Source organism: Acinonyx jubatus, chromosome C1 (genome assembly GCF_027475565.1).
Source record: "Acinonyx jubatus isolate Ajub_Pintada_27869175 chromosome C1, VMU_Ajub_asm_v1.0, whole genome shotgun sequence".
Lineage (NCBI taxonomy): Eukaryota > Metazoa > Chordata > Mammalia > Carnivora > Felidae > Acinonyx > Acinonyx jubatus.
In genome coordinates, this window is record NC_069381.1 from 14146761 (window position 1) to 14163837 (window position 17077).

The 17077-nt window shown below is 60.4% G+C and overlaps 1 protein-coding gene across 3 annotated transcripts; it reads left to right on the forward strand.

The window, feature by feature from the left end:
• Nucleotides 1–64: 64 nt before the first annotated feature.
• NBL1 (NBL1, DAN family BMP antagonist) lies at nucleotides 65–12362 on the forward strand. Of its 3 annotated transcripts, none has more exons than XM_053208137.1 (4): nucleotides 65–87; nucleotides 9090–9278; nucleotides 9407–9518; nucleotides 10912–12362. In XM_053208137.1, the coding sequence occupies exons 2-4, from the start codon at nucleotides 9109–9111 to the stop codon at nucleotides 11158–11160; spliced, it is 531 nt and encodes a 176-aa protein (XP_053064112.1). In that variant the 5' UTR covers nucleotides 65–87; nucleotides 9090–9108; the 3' UTR covers nucleotides 11161–12362. The 3 variants fall into 3 exon arrangements, with proteins under 3 accessions (XP_053064112.1, XP_053064108.1, XP_026916034.1); XM_053208133.1 differs by lacking the exon at nucleotides 65–87 and adding an exon at nucleotides 762–944; XM_027060233.2 differs by lacking the exon at nucleotides 65–87 and adding an exon at nucleotides 1740–2036.
• Nucleotides 12363–17077: the final 4715 nt, after the last annotated feature.

The window sequence follows — 17077 nt, forward strand, 5'->3', positions numbered from 1 at the left end:
CCCACCCGGGTGCGGACCGATCAGTCGGACCTCCGAGGCGGAGTCGCGCGCTGGGCCTGCGCTCTGCTCTTCCCGGGAACCGGACAAGTGAGTCTCTTCCCGGCGCTCCGGCGCCTTAGAGCCCCTCCGGGGGCTCTCACACCCTTCTCCGCACGCTTAGACCAGCGCCCGAGCTGAGAGGAGGCTGGGCGGAGGGCGAGATACCAGGGTACCAAGAGCTGGACGTGCCCCCCGGGGTCGTGCCCGGGAGCGGATAGGTGGGGCGCACCGCGGGACTGTGGGGCGAGGGCGGTCGCCCGGAGCGCCACACCCTCGGCAATGCCCGGTCCCCACAAAAAGGAACACCTCCATCTTTCACCCCGAGACCCGGCCCGGGAAAAGTTAGGCGGGGGGGGGGGGGGGGGGGGGGGGGGGAGTCGGCGCGCACAGAAAGCCGGCGGAGGGCGCTTTAGGACGGGTCGGGGCGCCGGGCTCTCGGCCCCCATCCCCGGGGCGCCGGCCGGGGCGGCCCGAAGCTCCGCCGCGCCGTCGGGTCTCCGCGAAGGCCGGCCGCGGCTCGCAGGCGGGGACAGGGGCCGGGCCGGGCGGCCGAGGCGCCCCCTCCCGCGAGCCCGGAGGGAGCGGCCGTGCGCGCCCGCCCGCTCTTTCTTTTTCGCGTCCCTCCCTCCGCTGCCCCCGCCCTCGCTCCCTATTTGGAGCGGAGACACCCCTGACGTCGGAGCCGCTCGGCTCGCCGCTCCCCCGCACCGCGCGCCCGCCCGGGGCCGCAGACGGCGCGCAGCGCAGCCCAGCCGAGCCTCGCGGGGCCGCCGCCAGCCCTGCCGGCCGCCTCCCGAGCCTCCCGGGGGCGCCGGGCCTGCCGCCCCCGCCGCCCGCACGCAGCTCCGCAGGAACCGGCGGGCGCGCCGCGCTCCCCGCCCGCCGCTGCTGCCGCCGCGCGCGCGGTAAGTCCCGCCCGGGCCGGCACGCGGGCGCCCGGCTTCCAGAGGCTTCGGCCGCAGGGGCAGCGCCGCGCCCCCGGGCCCGCCGGGGCACGGTGCGGAGGCGCCTCCGGACGCCGGGGCCGGGGCCGTGGGCGCGGGGCGGCTGGGGGCACCTCTGCGCCCCGAGCCCGTCCCCGGACTCGCCGGGGGGGTGGGGGGTGGGGGTGGGGGCTTCCAGTCCTTGCTGGGAGTTTCGGCGGCCGCGAGAGAAAGGGAGGGAGGTGCGTGGCGAGCGCACGCCGGGCGGGTCGAGGGCGGGTCGGGCCGCGCGGGCGCCGGGGCAGCGGCCGGGGTTCGGCCGCGGGGCTCGCGCGTCTCCCCGGCTCTGCCCGGGCCTCGCCGCGCCCCGAGCCGCTCCGCTCCGGTACGTTTCTGCCTCCTTTTTGTCCCTCTCCTTGTCTTTCTGTCTCCCCATCCGACTGCCTGTGTCTCTCGTCTCTCTGTTTCCGTCCCTTTCTTTCTGTTTCTTCTCCCCTTCTGCCTTCGTGTTGGCTCTCCCTGGGTTCGTGCCTCTCCGCCTTTCTGTTCTGTCTCTCCGTGCAGCTCCTCTGGGCGAGTCTCTCCATGTCTCTGCGTCTCCCTGATCCCCCACCCTCAAACTCCGACAGTCCCCCAGTATGGGCGGCACGAACCGCCGCCCCCCCCCCCCCCCCCATTGGGGTTCATGAACAGTTTCCTAGACCGGGTAAAAGAAGAGAAACCCTCCCCCTACCTTCCGCCTGCCCCCGGGGGCCTGGCCTGGGTCATCCCCCTGGAGTTGAGTCTGGGGCAGGGGGAGCCAGCCTTTCCGGGGGCTCAGTTTTCTTAAGAATTCCACCCCCGCGAGGCGGCCTGGACAACGGGGCCGTGCCGCCGGCCACCTGCCCGCCCCGCTCCCTGGGCGGGGCGATTCTGATCTTTTACAAGCCGCAGTAAAGGGGGCGGCTGCCTGCCTTGGCGTGGCCAGGGGCTTGGCAGGCATCGGAAGAGAAGGGCACATTTTCAGGCTTTCTGAGGCCCTCGCCCAGCTGGAGGACACCAGCCTGTAACTACGGGAACCCCAGGAAAACAGAGGTCAGGGCTGGAGGCCAAAGGCTGGGCGCTGGTGGGGGAGGGGGGTGGGGAAGCAATTTGTCAATAAGGAGCCCCTCACCCTTTGTTACTGTGGAAACCATCAGCCTCCAGAAACTCCCCCAGATGCTGGGACTGCTTGGGTGTGGTTTGCCTGTAGTTGGGGCCAAAGAAAAGACGAGAGGAGCATTTCCTTGGCGACCCTTGCCCCTCTCCCCCCCAGCCCCTGCAAGCTGGACCTCTTTCTCCTGGGCCTGCCCTGTTGGAGGGGTGGAGGGGGGAAGTAGGTGGTCTACATTAGCCACGGATATATCCTCATTCTTTTGACGTGAGGTTTTAGACCGAGTCTGGCTCTTTCTCCCCACCCCCAGCCCCTAGGGTCGGTGGCTACAGAATGGGCAGGGGTGCTGGTGAGGTCTGCAGTAGGACTTCTGCTGAGCAGATGTGCGGCCAGCCCTGCAGCAGCTCATTAGCATAGATTTGTTTTGGAGACAGTTTTTGGTCTGTGGGCAGGAGAGTCTGCAGGTGGGAGGGCCGTGGCCTGGGTGGGGAGGTTGGGGTGGGGTGGGGGTTTGTAGCCTGGAAGGTGGAGCTGCCTGGCGTGATGGAGGGGCAGGCCTTTGGGGCATGGGCTTGGCCCTGTGTGTCCACCCCCTGGACAGTCAGTTCATGGCCTTGCCAGCGCTGACGGCCGAGGGAAGGAAGGAAGCCACCCTGCGGTGAGATGGGTCATGGAGTCACAGTGGCCTTCAGCAACACGCCGGAGCCGGACTGTCCTTGAGGGAATCTGCTAAAATGGACTTCCCCGGGCCACGCTCCCTGTTGTGGAGGGTGCAGGTGTGAGGCTTACGGAGGCAGAGCAGATGGTCAGTGGCTCCGTCTATAACTACTAGACTCTCCGCGCCCAGGCACACAGTGAGTCAACAGATGAGCTTGGGCCTGAACTTGTCCTTGGACCCCAGAGCGGGCGCAGGGGAGCCTGCAGAGCTGAGCGAGGCTGGGGTCTGACGCAGCTTGGCGGGCCTCCCAGAGCGACCTTGCCCGCCGCACCTTTCACGGAAGTCCTGGAAGTCCCGGCGTTCCTTCCAAGACCTGCAGGGACTGCCCCACCCTTACCGAGTCCCAAGCCTAGGGCTGTGGCCACAAAGGCCACACCCTCTGCACCAGCAGTGAGGACAGCCTGGCAGCCATGCCCAGCCTGCTTTCTCCAGGAGGGGGTTTTAGGGGGCTGATCTCTCCAAGACCCTGTTCCTTCCGTCAGTGGCCCCTGGGGTGAAGGTCTGAGTGGCCTCTTCCTCTCAGCTCCCACCCTGGCTAGTCAGTGTGCTGGGTAGTGCTCCACAGTTTATAAAACCCTTTCTGAGCCATCATCTCGAATGGTTGAGTTTCCCCTAAATCCACTCCCCCCCCCCCCCCCCCCCCGGGTGGCTGCAACCCTGGATTTCGGTATTTTCAGGACCCGCCCAGGATCTGGCGGGAGGGGGTGGGGGAGAGGGGAGGGCGAGGGGCATCGTGTGGGAGGCAGGAGGGTGCGGGCAGAGTTCAGGGACCCCAGGCTAGCACTAATGGTGACCTCAGGATTTATCCCGTGGTGGCCACGCTCTCCAGACCTTTCCACGCACTGCTCAATTCGATGCTCCCAGCTGGCCTGTGAGGCAGGTGTTATCGTTGTCCCCGCTTTGCAGATGAGGACATCGAGGCACAGAAAGGTTAAAGCGGTAGAGCCAGGATCTGAACCTGGGTCTGTGGCAGTCCGTTGTGGAGAATATGTTGTGGAGAAACCAGATCTTTCTCTGTGTGTGTGTGGACAGGAAAAGAAGGAGAGGGAGGGACTTGGGTCACCCTGTCCGATCAGTTTGAAAACAACACGAGACAAACCCCACGTGCTTGCCACGGGAATCGCGACGTCTCCCGAATGCTGAGCACCACAGTTCAAGCCTCCATCCGGGTCAGTTGGGGCCCAGAGTGGGAAGGGTTCCCGGAGGAGGTTACGGAAGCAGGAGTTGAAGTTGGCGAGAGGCTTACTTTGCTAACCAAGGATTTGCCAGCCCTGCCCTCACCTGCTTCCACACCAGGCTGCTTGCTTGCTGGGAACGGTGACACCAGGGGCCTGGGTGTGTGTGTGGCCGGTGGTGAGTGGACCATTCTACCCAGGAAATCCTCATGTGCCTGGCCTGAATGTTCAGATTGACTCAGAAGAGGAAGCGGGCAGCCAAGTTTCACTTCTTATACAGAACAGACTCTTTGCTCTCTATAGGGTTTCCCAGGGGGTGTGGGTGTGGGTGTGGGTGGGCTGGAGGAATTCCTTGAAAGCCAGGCCCCTCCAGTGACTTGAGGACTTGATTCCAGGCCCTAGAATCCAGACAGCAGGATGGTGACTGCCGTCAGCAGTGCTGTTATGGGAGATCCTTTCCTGGGGAGTTTGGGGCGGGGGCCGTGGCTCCTAACCTGGATGGGCCTCAGAATCCTGTGGGAGCACTTGTAGATGCCCAGGCCACAGCCCGGACCTGTGGGGTCAGAATTTCCAGGGCTGTGGCCCCGGGACATCTGGGTTTTGGCAGACATCCCCGGGAAGATGCTGGGTTCTGGTAGGTGTGGAGAGAGAGGACCCCAAAGACCCTCCCACGAAGCCTATTCTTACTGCCCCACCCCCTGCCCTTCCCCAGGGACCTTCTGAACCAAGGATCCCCAGAAAACCACTCAGCGGCTCCCCTCTGTTCGTCCACTGCCTTGTGCCTCAGTGTGAGAGATCTGGGTGCTCACCTCCTTGATCTGTGCCTCAGTTTCCATGGTGCTGGAATGGGTCAGCCATTGTCCCCTCCCTTCCCACTGGGAGCTTCCTTTCTGTCTTGTTGGCAGCCTTAGATGTGTCTGGTGTTTGCAGGTCCTCTGAGGATCTGGGGGGTTTGGATTTGGGTGGCAGTGGGGTGAGGTGCCTCCATTGAAGCTTCTCCATGATACTGAGGAAGAATTGTATCCAAGGAGTCAGGGGTCGGCCATGGCTGCATGCTCGACAGTGGGGGCGTCTCATAGGCGGCAGTGGGGGGGGGGGCTGTCTCGTGAAGGAGTGGGACTTGAATTCTGCTCCGAGGGGGTGCGAATAAGGATAAGAGACACAGCCTGCTGGGGCAAGGGCAGGAAGCCCCAGGCCTTTTGCCAGCTCCAGACCATTCCCTGGATTCCCTGGATGCCTTCTCTTCCTCTGTTCCTGGCTTTGTCCTCTGGGAGCCTTTCCATCTGCAAAGGTAGCTGGTGGTTACCTTGCTTCTGTCCATGTTCAAATCTTGGTGTTCGTAAATCCAAATTTTGTAAGCTTAAATCTCTTAACCTCCCCGTGCCTCAGTTTCTTCATCTCTAGAATGGGGGAAATAGTAGTAACTATCTTGTGGAGTTGTCATAAGGACGTGTAAATGACTACGGGTAAAAGTGCCTCGAACAGTGCTTTATCTGTTAGGGATAAAGCCCCCCCCCCACCTTCTTGCTTTTGCTTATGCAGTGCCCTCAGCCAGCAGCTCCCTCCTCTCCCCATCATTGGTAACTAACTGTCATCCTGAATTAAATCCAGAATCACAAATCTCTCCTTCCCTCCGCCCCAGCCATCTCTGACTGCCTATCCGAATAACTACTTCCTCCAAGCCCACCTCCCTCGACCTCCCTCTTTAGGCTCTGAGTTCTGAGTGGGCATAGGGTCTGGGCCCCCAGCTCCCCTGCCCTCGCCTCTGTCTCCACCCGCCTAGAAGGTGCCTAGTGAACTGAGTGTTGACCTGCTGGGAACTGCATGCCTCAGTGGAAAAGCATTGCTTGGCCTGACTTGCTGGGGGGCCTTGGGACGACTCCTTGGTGGGTGGGTGGGTGGGGGAATCCCTCTTCCCACCCTGGCGTTCTAGGAGTCCCCTGACTTGTGGTGTGACCTTCAGGGAGGGAGGAAGAGATGAGAATCTGTGGGTGAGGCTCTCATCTGAAGAAGGAAGGTCCCCCTACTGTGTAAAAAAAATCAGCTAATTTGCTGCTTGAAAAAACAACAAAAAAGCATAAACCAACAATAACAACAACAAACTCACTAGCAAAGAGCCCGACCCAGTGTGTGTGGGGGGCAGCAGGGGTTCCTGGGGGTTGGGTGTGAGAGTGGGCCGAGGGTGGGTGCGTCCTGATGACAAGTGTCTGTGGGAGAGGCTAGCCCGGGGTCCACCCTGCCCCGCCCCCCTGCTCCAGTGCCCCACCCTCTGCTGCCTGGCCCGCCTTTCCCTCGCTCTCCCAGGGGAAGAGGGCTGGCCCGAGCTGGGTGCCCGCTGATTGCATCCGCCCAGTCGTTCTCCCCAACAGGGCTCTGCTCCCCATCTTAGGGTTGAGGCCGGCACAAGCATGCAGAGAGATGAGCTTTATTTCTGGAAGTCACACAGGCCCTGGTGGGAGGGCCAGACTTGAACTAGGAGACTCCAGGGGCCCGTGCTTGTGCTGTGAGCTGGGCAGTTGGCTGGAGATCAGGGCTGCTGGCCTGGGTAAGCAGAGTGTGGCTCCAGCCCCCTCTGAGGTCCCGGTTGGGCCTCGCAGGTTGGCTTATGGCACGACAACCCCCCCCCCGCCCCCCCACCGCCTCACTCCTTCCCCTCACGCTGTGGGCACAGCTGGATTAGTTCTGGGCTATGTACTGGGGACGGAGACTCACTTTCTGCTATAACTTGACCCTAATAACCAGTCCCCATGCTCCAGGCCCCTGATTCCCAACAAAAACTCACCCTTGCCCTGTCTCCCAATAAACGTTGTTTTATTAACCCCACCCCCAATCACAGCTCTGCCCCCCTGTAGCCTGGTTCCAGCCCATGGCCTCCATTCCAGCCCCCACAACCCCCTCACCAAACTGAACTGCAAAGCAGACCCAGCTGGGCTCCAGGCTGCTTCCAGTCAACCCCAGTCTCAACTCCCAGTGAACACCACTCCCGGCCCCAGTCCCCTCCTGGCCTGGACCCGATCTTCCTGAGGACTCTCCATAGGGTCAGGTATAGGACAAAGTCCCCAGACCTCTCTGAAGTCTCTGAGGGGCTGGTCCAGCCTGGGGAGGCCTAGGGAGCTCTGGCCTCAAGTGGGCCTCCAGGGCCCCCTCCTGGGGGGCTGTGGTCAGACCCTGACTCAGAGGCCAATTCCCTGGACACGGGAGAGGACCTGGTGGGGTCAGGAAGCCTCCTGGATGTGCAGCTTGTTGAAAAATTAGTTTGGTTGCCAGTTAGGAACAAGCCCATTCTGTTTTGTTGGGATGTGGTTGTACTGAAAACATGGGCTTCGCTGCCCATCTTATGAGTGAGACCGGAAATACGTGGGTGAGAGCTGGGGTCATGACACAAACACATTTGGGACGGGGCAGAACACCCTTCCCCCTTCCCCACTGGCTGGAGCAGGGGTCACCCAGGCACTGGGGTCCAGTGACATGGGGCTTGTCTCTTCTCCTGGAGACCTCCGGCAGGGAGAAGGGACTGAGCAGAACTTTCTGGGTGGAGACAACAGACAGAACGGCCCTGCAGGCTGGCCCAGGCTCTCCGCGAAAGCCCAGCGGAGCCAGCCCACCTAGGTTTTCCCTCCTCGGAGCCAGCCCACCTAGGTTTTCCCTCCTCGGGGCACTTCCGGGACACTCCCTCCCCCTTCCTGGGCTTTTCACCAAGGACCTGCCACTTTCTGCAGGAGGTGGGCTGAGGGTAGGGTCGTTCTGAATGCGATGTTCCCCTCTGGTGCCTGGGGGACAGCACCTGGCCCCTGATCCCGAGTCAGCCACCCCCAGGCCCCTCTTGGGGGTGTCTGAAGACACCGAATCCGGGACCGACCGAGCTGGACCAGTTCTCAAGCCCGGCTCCATACCAGAAGCACCTTGGGAGCTTCCTAGAGGCTCACTCCGATCTAGAACCTCACCCCACAAGCCCCCAGGGGATTCTCATGCTTCACCAGGTTTAGAAACCAGTGGTCCAGGGCATTTCACTCATTTTTTTGGACGGGGACGCTGAGGCCTGGGTGTCCAGGGTCGCACAGGCACGAGCACTCCTGGCTCCCTGTCCAGTGCCCTTTCTCGTGTTCTGTCCCCAGAAACCCCCTTGCAGGCACTGACCTCGTTTCCTAGCCTCTCTGAATCCTCCCTCGTCCACACGTTTGGAGGTGGGGGAGAGGGCGAAGTCTACAGAAGATGAAGTTGGGGAACAAACACCGGGAGAGCCCCCTCTGAGTGGAATCCTTCAGACATACGCTGCCCTGCAGCGCCATCTTCTGGCAAATTCTGGTATTACTGTCTCCTTCCGTCCAGTTTACAGAGAGGGTCCAGCGCTTGGCTTGGCGTGCCTCGGAGGTTGGGATGGAGCTGGGAGACGAATACACATTCGTCTCAGGGCTTGAGGCTCTGGTGGGGCAGCCAAAGAATAAATGGTCTGGTCCAAGGTTAGCTCTTTCACCCGACGCCCAGCCAGCCAGGGCGGCCCCAGACTTCACGGTGACGGACGAAGGTTTTCCTGGTGGCTGACCCCCGGGGCGGCATGCCCAGGAGACGTGCTGGGTGGCCAGCCCCTGGAGGGCAGGCGCTGTGCGGGCAGTCTTTTGTGTTTCCCGGAGGGCCCACAGCATCACAGCAAGGAGGGAGCTAACGCTTGCTCAACACTCACCACGCGCTTGGAGACTCTGCGTCACGTTGGGCACTCGTCCTTTGCCATCCGGTCTCACCATCCCCATTTCTTAGATGAAGAAACTGAGGCACAGACATAAAAGGTGACTTGCTCAAAGCTGCACAGTAAGTTGTGAAAGTAACGCACGTGGAATGTGTGTTACCTGCCAGCCTCACTGCCGAGGGCTTTGCAGCTCGTCTTTGTGACCCCCGCCCCATGCACATCTATCAGCAGCCCCATTGTCGAGGTTCAGAAAGGAGAAGTAACTTGTCTGAGGTCGTGCTTCGCTGGTAAGCGGTAGAGCTCGGATTTGTGCCCCGGCAGCCAGGGGTCAGAGCCCATGCTTGTAACACCACCGTCTGCTCTGCCCACGGCCCGCTGGGCCCTGCTGGCCTCACCTACTGTCTGCGCTCCGTTCCAGGGCTCTAGAGGCCACGGGCATGATGCTTCGGGTCCTGGTTGGGGCTTTCCTCCCCGCGATGCTGCTGGCCGCCCCACCGCCCATCAACAAGCTGGCACTGTTCCCGGACAAGAGTGCCTGGTGTGAGGCCAAGAACATCACCCAGATCGTGGGCCACAGCGGCTGTGAGGCCAAGTCCATCCAGAACAGGTGGAAACCCCGGGGGTGTGAGGGGAGTGGATGCGTCCAGAGGCCCGGAGGGAGGCGGAGACAGGGCTGGCCGCCCGTCCCTGCCTCCGCCATGGTGTCACGGGCGCCGTGACCGTCTCCTCCCACAGGGCCTGCCTAGGACAGTGCTTCAGCTACAGCGTTCCCAACACCTTCCCACAGTCTACGGAGTCCCTGGTTCACTGTGACTCCTGCATGCCGGCCCAGTCCATGTGGGAGATTGTGAGTATGGCTGCCCGCCCCTGCCCAGCCTCCCCGCAGAGACTTCCCGGACCTTGGCCCCAGTGCTTATGAGTAAGGCCCCACTGTGTGCAGGGTCCAGGGCTTGTGCTGGGGATACACGTGTGGTCCTTGCCACGTGATGGCTTATGAGTCTGACACCAGCGTGTACAGGACAAGGGATCTCTTGAAGCTCCATTCTGATGTCAGTCACATTCTGAAGTCCTTTTAGTGGTTTCCCACTGTCTTAAGATGAGACCGAACTCCTTGTCGTGACCCACAGTGCCTGGCATGGCCTGGTTCACCAGTCTGTTGAGCTTTGGCCTCTCTCATCTCCTTTACTAGCTTGACACTTGACATCAGTGTACTTTCTTTCAGTCTCTCATGCCTACTCTTCTTGCTGCCACCACAGGGCCTTTGCACATGCTCTTCCCCTGTTTGCTTCTCCTCCTCACCCAGTGAACGTCTGTTTATTCTTCTGCTTGTGGCTCAGCAGCGTTTTCTCGGGGCCCTATCCCACCGCCTTGACCGCTGTGTGCCTCTGCTTTGACTCCTGTCACAGTTTTCCATCTGCATTTGGGTGATTTTGACAAATCTGTTTCCCCCACTAGACTCTGAATTCTTTGAGGAATCATGCCTGTCCTTGTGTCCCCAGAGCTGGCAGGGAGTAGGTGCTCCGTGGAAGGAAGGAAGGAAGGAAGGAAGGAAGGAAGGAAGGAAGGAAGGAAGGGAAAAGGAAAGGCCGTTGGAAAAGTATGACCTTAGGAGAAGAGCAAAACCCTGGAGGGCTCAGTAGGGCTGACCTAGGCTGGGCTGGGGGTTTGGGATTGGGCTTCTTGAAGAAGTGATGTCTGAGCACAGATCCAGAGGTTGCGTACAAGTTAACTGGGCCAGTTTGGTGCGGGTGGTAGGGGTGGGTTAGGCAAGGACCTTTCAGGCAGAGGGAACAGCATGTGCAAAGTCTCAGATCAGGCAGCTCAGAGTTGGCGGTGGGGAGGGGCTCAAGGTCAGGGGCAGAGAGGTCAGCTGGAGGCAGCCTGAGGGTCCTGTGGGGCCTTAGTAAGGAGTCTGAACTTTTCTTTAAGTGCACTGGGGAGCACTGAGGGGAATTTTAGGCAGGGGCAGGCCATGTTGGGTTTTCCCCTCAGGCCTCTGTGAGGGAATGGTAGGGAGGCAGCAGGACTGGGTGTGAGGAGACAGCTTGGGTGGGACCTGCAGGGGCTCACCCCCACCCCCAGTGGAGAGGCCCACAGAGCTAACTGGGGTGTCTCGGGTGGGCTCAGGGATTCTGGGGTCTCTGGGATTGCTGGTCCCGTGAGGAATGTGGCCCTCGGGGCCTCCCTGCCAGCCCCGGGCCTTTGGAAATATGTCTTCTCTTCTCTCCTGCCCTCCCCAGGTGACCTTGGAGTGCCCCGGCCACGAGGAGGTGCCCAGGGTGGACAAGCTGGTGGAGAAGATCCTGCACTGTAGCTGCCAGGCATGTGGCAAGGAGCCTAGTCACGGGCTGAGTGTCTATGTGCAGGGCGAGGACGCGCCGGGCTCCCAGCCGGGCACCCGTCCCCACCCCCACCCTGGAGGGCAGACCCCTGAGCCCGAGGACCCGCCCGGGGCCCCCCACGCGGAGGAAGAGGGGGCTGAGGACTGAGGCCCCGACTCTTCCTCCCCTCTTGTCCCCTGCGGAATGTTGGGTGTCACCCTTGGGGGAAAGGTGGGGAGAAAGGCTGAAGCCCCCCTTTGTCACTGGACGGACTTGGATTCAGACTTGGACTTGGAATGCTCTCTGGTTGCCGTGGAGATCCGAGGGGAGGGGTCGGGGGCCAAGCTGCACAATTTAATATATTCACGAGTGAGGGGAGGGAGCAGTGGATCTTCAGGGTTCTTTTTTGGAGGGCGGGGGGGTTCTCTTCCTTTCTGCCTCCTAGTGATGTGCCTTTGGGAGGGGGAGGAGGTTGGCCGCGCTGCTGAGGTGGGTGCGCGCGGTCCTCACAGCCCCTAGTGGGGCCCTGAGCCCGGCGGGGGTGGGGGGGCGCCTTGCCAGGAGCAGCCTTGAGGGAGGGGCTGGGTCCAGGCTGGGGGGACCACAGGAGAAGTTGGAGCCCCAAAGGCCTCCCGTGCCCAGGGCAGCTGCTCCCAGGTGGCACCGAAGTGGCCCTCCCTCGATGGCGTGCTTGGGAGTCAGGTCTGGGCAGGACCCTGCTGACTCATGGCCCTGGAGCTGGGAGCCAGGCTCTCTGGGCCTCTCTGGCTTCCTTGGCTTTCCAGGGGGTGGAGGGAGGCAAGGAAGGAGCCTTCCTGGGCCAGGGAGAGGGGAGGGCTCCCAGACCATCACCAGAGTGTCCCTCCCTCTCCCTCTCCCCCTCCCCCCCCCCCCCCCCCCCCCAGTTCTGGGTCCCTCGGAGAGCTGGTGGAGCCAGCCTTTCCCCTCCTGGGGAGCGCTTTCTAAATATCTGACGGTGGGGAGGCTCCAAAGAGGGACCTGGGTGGGGTGGACTCTGGCTGAGCCTCAAGAAACTAGGGAGAGGAGGGGGTGGGTCCTTGGTGGCCAGTGTCCCCATAGCTCTCCAGTAGCTCTCCACCCATCACCTCCCTCCCAGCTGCACTTTAACCCAGAGGGGGAGTGGGGTCCTGGGGACAGGGCAGGCGGGCAGTGAGGAGTGCCCCTCGGGACCCCTTCCCGCCTGTGTCTGCTCCTCTGACCCCAGGGCGGCTGGTAGCTCCCCCAGCCCCCTGCCTGGGGGTGCCCCCGGCCCTCACGGCTGTTCCGACAAGAGCTTCTGGAGCTTGTAACCAGCAGATTGTTTCCCTGACGGACCCTGAGTTTTCTCATGAATAAATTCGTTCAATGCTTGTGTTCTCTTCCTTACTAGGGGTGGGGGTGGGGGCTCTGCTGACCCAGGGTACCCCCAAGGGGCCCTTGCTGAGGCCTAGGGGGAGGGGGTCGGGCTGCACAGTGAGCCCCCCCTCCCCCAGCACACCCTCCCTGGGGCCTAGTGACCCTCTCACTTTCCTGCGGTGTTGTGCGCTGTGGCTCCTGCTTTCCTGGCTCCCACCTCTTTCCTTGGGCGCCCACTTCTGTGGGCCTTGGGTGGGCCACCAGACCAGGCACTTCCAGTCTTGACCTTGGTCCCTTGGGCTTGCCTCCCGTCAGCCCTCTTCATCCTCACAGTGAGCCGGCATCAGCCCTTTCCTGGACCCCAGCCTAGCCCGGCCCAGAAGAAGGGGAAAGAAACAAAACCAGTGGTTCTAAATGAATATACGAGGTGGGGTGTTGTACCTACTACGTGCCAGGCTGGGCACCTGACCGCCTCACAATGACCCTATGGGTTTGGTATCATTGCCCCCCATGCCGTTGGGGGAAAGGTGGGGAGAAAGGCTGAAGCCCCCCTTTGTCACTGGACGGACTTGGATTCAGACTTGGACTTGGAATGCTCTCTGGTTGCCGTGGAGATCCGAGGGGAGGATCCCCATGCCGTTTGGTCCCCCCACATTCTCCATTGAGACACCGCGGAGCTGGTGGTGTGGGAGGACTCTGACCCTTTCTTCCTCACACACATCGCTGTAAACACCATGTACCAGGCAATTTACATATATTATTTCTAATATATGGGAGGGAAAATCCTCCTTTTGCAACTGAGCGCGTTCATACCCTGGGAAGGCTGTGCCCAGGCTGGGAGGCAGCGGTGCCGGGAGTCTAACCTTGCGCCCTCTAGCGACAAGGACTGTGTACTACACACGTGGTTTCCCCACTGGACACAGCCTTCCCTTCTTGGCTGCTCTGCGCTGTTGTGTACTTCCCAGCTCCAGGACGTCGCTCCTTGCAGTTGTTTGGACATACCCATCCATGGGTATGACCTGGACTTGGATTGGAGAGAAGTATAGCTCCTGTATGCAGACTTTAGTGACCCCTAGTCTGGTAGGGACAAGCCCTGGCCATATTAGTAGCCATTCTTTACGGCTGGTGGTGAGGACTGACGGGAGGGCACAGAGAAGATGCTGCGGCGCTTCCAAGGACTCAGAGACCAGGTACAAAAGAAGGACTTCCTGGGACCGTGTCCTTGGTGCTGGACCTCTGAGGCCCAAGGACCGTCTTGGCAGGATGAATCTTGGTCAGGAGCCGCCTCCATCCTGTGTGTGGAACAAGGCAGTGTAGACATACAAAGAGATTAAGAGGCTGGTTGGAAAGAAAGCAGGAAGGTGGGTTGGCGCGGCTGGTGGCAGGTCTGGAATGCTAGCCAGAGTTCAGACTTCATTCTCTTTGCAGTAAGCGCCCCGGAGGCGTCTGCACAGAGCTGGGTTTCTGGGAGAGCGGAGACCCGCGGCGGTGACTGCAGGGGTCCAGGCAGGAGAGGACGGACGCCAGAATTGGGCGGGGGCAAAGGCGCGCTGGGGAGGCGGGGCGAGGAGGAGAGGCGCCGATGATTGGATGCGGGAGCAGCAAATGGGAGGAGCCAGACTTGATTGCTGGCAAACCCTTGAGAAGCGGCGCTAGCGGTGCCAGCCTGCCCCTGGGAGTGAGGTGCACGGAGCAGTGACTTCGATTTTCCTCCTGGCCAACCTCAAGCTGAACCACCCAGAGAGCCCCCCGCCCCACAGCGATGGTGGAAGGACCTAAAATCTTTACAAGGGATTAACGCTGACAGCACAGGCCCCTCCCCGCAAGGGCGGGCGAGTAATTAACTCCAGCTTCCCCACCTCTTTGGTTTACGTGGAACCTACAACTCCCAGCTAGTTTTCTTCCTCTGCTGCATGCCTCTGGGAATATCCAGTCGCGCTGGGTTCAAATCCTGGTCGGGCCACTTCTTAGCTGTGTAATCTCGAGGAGGTCGGTTAAACTCTGAGGCTCAGTTTCCCCATCTGTAACATGGGGACTAGTGATCACACCTCTCTTAACTCCCAGGGTCGTGGTGAGCTTTACATAAATTGATGTACAAATGGAGCTTGGAACGGTGCCTGGAAAGTAGGAAGACCTTGAAAAACGAGCTATTGGTGCAGCTGGCTGGCTCAGTCGGTAGAGGATGTGACTTTCCATCTCAGGGTCCTGAGTTCAAGCCCCACATTGGGTGTAGAGTTTACATTAAAAAACAAAACACACATACACAAGAAAAATGCCAGCTGTCGTTCTAATTATCGAGAATGAGTGATTGGGTCACAACTGCTGGTGGATGGGCTGATAGTTTTATTCATTCATTCATTCATTCATTCACTGAACAGATGTTTACTGAGGAGCTTAATATATGCTGAGCCTACAGCAGTGAACGAAACTGACCACGAACACAAGGAATTTATCCAGTTAATCAGCATCTTCTGCAAAAGCAGCTTTGGGCAGACCTCACAACCTCCCTGGACCTCAGTTTCTCCCTCCCTGTAATGCAGAATTCTGGCAGGCATAATAGAGGTGGCACCAGCCTTCTCCTCCAGAAAGGGAGCTCCCCATGGCTAGAAGTAATCAAGAAGAGACTGAGCATCCCTGAAGGCCCCTCTCTACCCTGAGACATTAAGGGTGTTTAGGACTTTATTATTCCATGACAGAGATGATAAACTTTAAGAGCACACACATGGAGCTTTAAGAAAAGTTCTTACATTCAAGATGATAACAGTGTGGCCACAAGGTGGCACCACTACCCAGCCCAATCTAGAAAAAAAATTTTTTTTTTTTTAAATTATAGTTAAGTACAGTTCACAATATAACAAACATCTTGGGGGGCGCCTGGGGGGCTCAGTCAGTTAAGCGTACGACTCTTTATTTCAACTTAGGTCATGATCTCCCAGTTCGGGAATTGAGCCCCATATCAGGCTCTGCACTGACAGCTTGGAGCCTACTTGGGATTCTCTCTCCCCACCCCCTACCCCCCCCACACCCCTCCCGGTTCACGTGTGCACGCTCTCTTCCTCCCTCTCTCTCTCAAAATAAATAAACATGAAAAGAAAATCCTCAAACATTTGTGAATCTGTCACCCAGAATGAACAAATAATAAAGTTGTCATGTTTTCTTTAGACTTATAAATGAATGAATGAATGAATGAATGAATGAATAAAGGCCTCCTCCTCCTCCACAGCCCCATCTGTGGGCAAGACTGGGACTCTGAGCACCAAATAGTGACTTGAGGGTGGATGGGGTGCTGCAGGGTCTTGAGGTTTTTCTGTCTTGGGCGTTGGACGGCCCAGAGTTTCAGTTCCCCTTGATCTCTTGCTGACCTTGGGTGAGTCCCAGCTTAACACCCACATATCAGCATTATTGTAGCGGTAAGAATAATAGAGTAAAGCCTCTGGAACATGGCGCGAATCGTGTACATGGGAGGTACTCCTTTTCAGTTTCTGTGGAGGGAAAAAGACCCCCTCCCCCCTCAGATTCCCTCAGGTAGCTCTCCGTGTTTTCTTTTCTTCCCCATAGCAGTGATCCCTTTACGGCGACTTTAAAGGTTTATTATGCTTATTGTTTACTGTCTGTCTCCTTCGACTAGAATGTAAACTCCGTGAAGCTGGATGTTGGTTGTGGTTACTCTCGTGTCCTGATTGGTCAGAATAGTGCCTAACACCTAGTAGGTGCTCAATAAATGTGTGTTGAATGAATGAGTGGAAGCCCCAGTATTGATCTGTGAAGTGTCTGGTAGAGATTCTTCTTAGCTAGGGGAAGAGACACACAGAGGGGTCTCCTTCCGGGGGTGTTACACCCAACCTCTCTACCTGCGGTGTCTCCACCGCATCTGGCCTAAGGATTCCCGAATCGGAGACTTCACCCCCAGTGAGGCTGTCGGGAATGTAGGTTTCTGCCCAAAGGAACCCAAGGAGGAGGTAACCTGCTGTTTAAAGGTTTGAAGGACTACAAATACTATTCTATACGTACATATGTGCACATATGCGTGTGTGTACACACTGGAGGGCAAGCGAGCTCCCCAGTAGCTCCCAACGGGCTCCCCATGCTAGCGCGACGACCCCCGCTGCGGGTGGGCAGCCCCCCGTTGGGGAGCAGTCCTAGGTAGCCGCGGCCACAGCCCCTCCTCTGAGTTCCTCCTGCGCCGCCGCCGCGAGAGGGTCGGAGAGGGGTGTGCGGGGTGGAGGAGGCCGAGGCTAGGGCGGCGACCTGGGGGTGCGGAGGGCCCCGAGCGCGGCGGGGCGGGGGCTCGGCTGTCCCCGCCCACCGCGGGGCGGGGCGGGGCGCAGGCTCCGCGGCGCGGGGGACCGCGCGCTCCTGGAAGCGCCACCGGCTCCTTCGCGCGCGCCTGCCCCTCGCGGCGCCTCCCGGGCTCCCTGGGCGCCTGCCCGGCCCGCGGCCGCCTCTTCCTCCCCCAGCCCCGCGGCGCCTGCCGCAGTCGCCGGCAGCGGAGCAGCGCCGAGCGCCCAGGTACCGAGCGCGGGCGGGAGCGGGGCCGGGGACCCGGCGGCGGCGCGGCCGCCGCTGCTCCTGTCCCCACGGGTCGGCCCGGTGTCCTCCCGCACGCCGCAGGGGGCCGTGGCCGCCCAAGCCCGGGCTGCCTCTGCGCCGGCTCGGAGACCTGCCTTCCCCACCGGGGGCTTGGCTGGGGCTCGCGCGCGGCCCCCCCCGTCCCCCATCCGCTGCCACC